Source organism: Lactuca saligna, chromosome 1 (assembly GCF_052625555.1).
Source record: "Lactuca saligna cultivar CGN05327 chromosome 1, ASM5262555v1, whole genome shotgun sequence".
In the NCBI taxonomy this organism is placed as follows: Eukaryota; Viridiplantae; Streptophyta; class Magnoliopsida; order Asterales; family Asteraceae; genus Lactuca; species Lactuca saligna.
Genome location: NC_136417.1, coordinates 114,586,038 through 114,591,792, shown reverse-complemented (window position 1 = coordinate 114,591,792; position 5,755 = coordinate 114,586,038). Strand labels below are relative to the sequence as shown.

Below are 5,755 nucleotides of genomic sequence, written 5' to 3'. Positions count from 1 at the left end.
ATCCCCATTCCCGTTGGGGAATATAAATAAACCCCTATCCCCACCCCAAACAGGAAAACGGGGATTTCTTTTTCTCTTTTAACATGCAAACTTTTACGTAATAAAAAACTCTATATTTCAATTTTACCAGTATAAGTTATATATATATATATATATATATATATATATATATATATATATATATATATATATATATATATATATATATATATATATATACACACGAGTTTAAATTAGATAAAACGAAAAACAAAAAGTATAATTTCAACCAATTATTAGTAATGAGTTAGGTTACTTAGATTAAATTTTATGAATTATAAACTATAGTATAAATATATGTTTTGTATTGTTTTTATATATGTTGTGGCAGGTCTAAGATCGGGGATTAAGGGTACCATCCCCACTATTTTTTTTATTCGAGTATTCCCCATCACCGATCAACTTGGGGATTCCTTAATCAAAAAGGGTACGGGTTTCGGGTTTTCCATTGGGTATGAGCTTTTTGCCATCCCTATTAGCCGCGACTTGTGCCACTAATACCTTTAGCGGCAACATTCATCCCACTAAAGGTCATTATTTTTGTAGTAACGACCCGCCACTTGACCCGCCATCACATATATATATATATATATATATATATATATATATATATATATATATATATATATATATATATATATATATATATATATATTGACAAACACATGTTTTTGGTTTCCTTATAAATTTAAAAAAGGGAGAAGATTCTAAACAAGGTAACTCTCACATGGAAGGCCTTTAAATAATATATGATTTGGTCAAGCGTGTTTTATAATTTATTTTTTTAAATATTATTGCTAATAATAGCATAACTTTATATATTCTATATATGAATATGATTCTATATTCGTTTGTATTCTCAATTTTTTTCCTATAAAAGAATGAATACACAGCAATGGCCAGGCGCAACTAATAAACATATCTCGATCATAATGGTGAGCAAGCTCTTTACATTTACCAGAAGACAACTTCACACCATTGTCTCTAGGGATATCATCAAACCCTCTTCTCCAACCCCTTCTCACCTCAAAACATATAATCTTTCCTTGTTTGATCAACTTGCTGTGAATGCATACATGCCTGTTGTAGCATTCTACCCAAGCTCTAGCCTTTTTCAAAGCTCCCATGATAAAACCCTTGAGCTGAAGAACTCCTTGTCACACACCTTAAATCAGTATTATCCGTTTGCTGGTAGGTTCGCCAAATCTTGCCCAACATACGTTAACTGCCATGACGATGGAGTTGAGTTCATCGAAGCAAACAACGACAATCAACTCTCCGACTTCCTCCACCATTCAGACCATGAAGATCTAGATCAACTCTTTCCAGATGATCTTATATGGTACAAGTCAAACCACAATGGTCATAACGATGAAAACGAAAGCACTTCACCTTTGTCTGTTCAAGTCAACCATTTTTCATGCGGAGGAGTAGCCGTTGCAGTATCGCTATCGCACAGGATTGCAGATGGAAGCAGTATTTTTAATTTCCTCAATCACTGGGCTACAGTGACACGATCTCGTTCACCAGAGCATCATGATCTATCGCACATGAATCCGCATTTTCTTTCCTACAAGACTAGAGACGTTAAGTTGCCTAAAAACATGCCTGATAGATCACAAGGTGACTATGTCACAAGGAGTTTTGTGTTTCCTAACACAAAGATAAACAACCTCAAAGCGAAGATCACAAGCATGAGCATGGAATCTGGAGAACCGATCTTGAACCCTACACGAGCCGAAGCCTTAACATGGCTAATTCATAAGTGCGCAGTGGCAGCAGCTTCTAAAACCAACTCAGGGATTTTGAAGCCAACAGGAGTGGGTCAAATAATGAGCATTAGAAATAATTTAGCAGAGTCGTTGCCTGAAACAAGCGTAGGGAATCTTTATCTGTTGATGGAGTTTCCAACAAGAGATGAAAGTGAACTAACACCACATAATATCATTCGTGAACTAAGGAAAAGAAAGATGGAATTTCGAGGTATAAAGAATATGGAAACTGCATTGGGTATCGTTGCTGAGGTGTGTTCTGATCACGCTGCTATGCTTCAGACGTCAAAAAGAGTTGATGACTATTACATCTATACTCTTATAAACAGGTTTCCTACATATGGGATTGATTTTGGGTGGGGTAAACCCATAAAAGTAACTGTTGGTGGGGTTGTGAAGAATGTTATTATAATGATGAATACTCCGAATGGGGATGGCATCGATGCACTCGTGTGTTTGGATAGACAAGACATGAATATAATTCAAAACGATCCGGAACTGTTAGCGTTTTGCTAATTCAAACAACGCAATGGCAAAGCTGGAGTAAATATCATTAATGCAATTTGGTGTGTGTTAGCCATTAAAAAAGAAGTTATGCATAGTTTTTTTATTGGAGAACTGGGTATTCAATGATATTTTTTGTGTTTAAATTTCATAAATAGTAATAAAAAAATATGGTGTCTGATTGGAAGCATTCGTGGTGTGATCCAAGAAAAAATATATTTAATTAAAATAGTATCTATTGAAAATCTTCATTTAAGATTTGAAATTAAGAGTATTCTTTGAACTAGTACTAGGTAAATTATGATATTTTAAAATGATGAAGAAATTTGTTGGAAAATTGGTGCTGTCAAGTCAACGTGGTTATCGTGCTTATGTTGATTTCAAGTCACGTGCTTCTTTGTGGTGTTCTCAAGGCAAATTATTGTTCTAAAGTCAATCTGTGTGTAAGTGAGGATAGTAGTTTAATCCATTGAATGCAACTTAGATATGTTTTAGTATCATTTGATTTTTTTATTGAACTATGCATTTTTTATGGTTAAGTAGCAATATAATTAGCATAATATAATTCAATACATATCGATAGAAGATAAACGGGCTACAAACTACGCTGCTAGTCTTTTCTGAATTGCAAAACTAATCTTTTTGAAAATAATATATATGGATCTATGAGATATGATATTAGAGTGCATGACCCATTGGATTCTGTTGAGGAGCTCCACTGTCTCTGGTGCGAGAAAACCAAATGTGTCAAATGCAAAAAGCACAAACAAATGTTGATTTTCTATACATGCATTTTCGTGCTTTGCTACTTTGCATATAACGGCTTTCAAAGCGGCATGCCCTACTGTGAAACCCCCGCTCCTTAAGCCGACGAGAGAAGAGACCACAGTAAGATCCATACTTACGTGCTTCCCTCCTACTGTGAAACCGCTACAGTCAAATCCCAGAATCGTATCGCGAAGACGAGTCATAGCACATAGGTAATCAGAGATCATACCACATATGCCACTGTCACGTAAGATGTGGTCTTATAATGCACAAGATTGGTCCCTTGAGGCTACAAATACATAGGAGGAAACCTCCTATGCATTATGAATGCTCATAGTTATCCCGATTTGTATACTTTATTTCTATATAATCCAAGTAATTGTTGGCAAGAGCTGAAAGTTAGGAACATTTGTTGTATTTAGAGTTATCTAGATCCTAGTTATCAGGATAGTTATCATGTATATGTAACCTATTTATACTTGTAACCTTGTTAATATTCAATATGAAAAACATTAGGAAGATAATTCCTCCAAATCTGATCTAAACTACATGGTATCAGAGCGGAGAACTTTCTGAAATCACTAAACCATATCGAAGCAAAGCACTGAGTCGACATGAGCGGAGGAGATAATTTCGGAGGATCGAATCCCGTAATCGTACAAAATGTTCAAGACTCTCTGTTTCCTACCGAAGTTGTTCTTGACGAAAGCAATTACCCCCTGTGGTCTCAATGGATAGAGATGCACATTGGGGCTCGGAATAAGTCGGGTTTTCTTACCGGTAAGGTTGTGAAAACCACAACGAACGAGAAGGCACTTGAAGCTTGGATCACGGATGACAACAAAGTGAGGAGTTGGCTCATTGACTCAATGAGTACAACGTTGATGCGTTGTTTCATTCGGCTAAAAACGGCAGCGGAGATATGGGATGGCGTCTCGAAAACGTTCTATGACGGATTGGATGAGACTCAACTGTTTGAGTTGAATCAGAAAACATTCATCACTCGTCAAAACGGACGTCCTCTCCCAACCTACTACAACGAACTTGTAAGTCTCTTCCAAGAACTGGATACTCGTATGAATGATAATGGTAATAATGTTGAAGCCACAGTAGCTGTAAACAAGCCACTGTCACGTTTTAGGGTTCACATTATTTTGGCGGGTTTGGACCCAGACTTTAACCAGGTCAAGAGTGAATCCCTTAGAAAAGACCCACCTTTAAGCCTTGAGGCGTGTTACGTCTATATCCGAAAAGACCTGAATCAGAGACAAGCTATGGACCCGATACCGATTGAACCCGACAGTGTTGTTAATATAGCTGCTCGAAACAAACCTGCAAAAACCAAGGGGTCTAATGAAAAGGGTGGAAATAATTTTGTGTGTACTCATTGTGGAGAATCGGGTCATTCAAAATTAAGATGCTATGAAATAATCGGATATCCCGATTGGTGGGATTTCTCGAAGAAACCGAGAAAGAAGCTTCCGCAAAGCCAAGCAACCGTGGCCACATTTTCGCAGGAAGGGTCTCCAGTTGCTGGTCATACCTCTACGAATCAGGGTAAGTCTAGAAGCAAATCTCAAAAAGATAGTGATCGGATTATTGATACGGGGGCTACGGATCATATGATCAATAACCCAAACTTGTTGACTACATCGTATACTTCAAAACAACCAAAACAACTAAATATCTACACCGCCAGCGGAGATATTGAAAAAGTTACAGCCGAAGGCATGATAAAAGTGTCTAGTTCTATGGAATTGGATTCTGTCCTTGTGGTCCCTTCTCTATCTACAAACTTGTTGTCAGTTAGTCAGATAACCAAGGCATTAAATTGTTACGTTACTTTCTGGCCAAATGATTGTGTTTTCCAGGACATGGAGACTCACTAGATTCGTGGTTATGGTACTAGAAGAGGGAGGCTATATTACTTAGAAGAAGGTCATCGAAGTCAAGCAAATCATGCAGGAGTAGCTAGAGAAAATAAGTCCCTAGCGATGTTATGGCACCATCGGCTTGGACATCTTTCATTTACGTATCTTAGGAAGTTGAAACCAAACTTGTTTTTGAATATTTCAGACAATGTTTTTAGTTGTGACATTTGTGAATTATAAAAAAATAAACTTATTTCATATACTCCTGGTGAGTGTAAAGCTACTACTCCTTTTGCGGTAATCCATTCCGATGTATGGGGCCCGACTCCAATTGAAACTCCTAATGGTGCTCGGTATTTCGTTACATTCATAGATGAATGCACCAGAATTATGTGGGTGTCTCTGCTCAAACACAAAAGTGAAGTATTTAATGCGTTTAAGAACTACACCTACTTATAAAAACTGAATTTCATAGAAATATACACACCTTTCAGTCGGATAATGGGGGTGAGCATGTGAGTCTTGAGATGGGCAACTACTGCAAAACGAACCTAATCCGACATCAGAATTTATGTGTGCGGACTCCACAACATAATGGGCTTGCCGAAAGCCGTAATAGGTCCATTCTCGAAATTGTTCGAGCTCTTATCTTTGATATGAATGTCCCACGTAAATTTTGGGGAGAGGCAGTTAAGTCGGCAACCTACATTATGAATCATACACCTTCACGAGTAATTGAATTTACTACACCCATGAAAAAACTCCATGACCTACTTGGAACCTCGCCTAACAAGAACCTTG

At 37.2% G+C, this 5,755-nt stretch overlaps 1 protein-coding gene across 1 annotated transcript; it reads left to right on the top strand.

The window, feature by feature from the left end:
• The first annotated feature begins 963 nt into the window (after positions 1 to 963).
• LOC145000639 (akuammiline synthase 1-like) lies at positions 964 to 2,374 on the top strand. The gene has a single exon (XM_078959902.1). The coding sequence runs from the start codon at positions 972 to 974 to the stop codon at positions 2,325 to 2,327; it is 1,356 nt and encodes a 451-aa protein (XP_078816028.1). The 5' UTR covers positions 964 to 971; the 3' UTR covers positions 2,328 to 2,374.
• Positions 2,375 to 5,755: the final 3,381 nt, after the last annotated feature.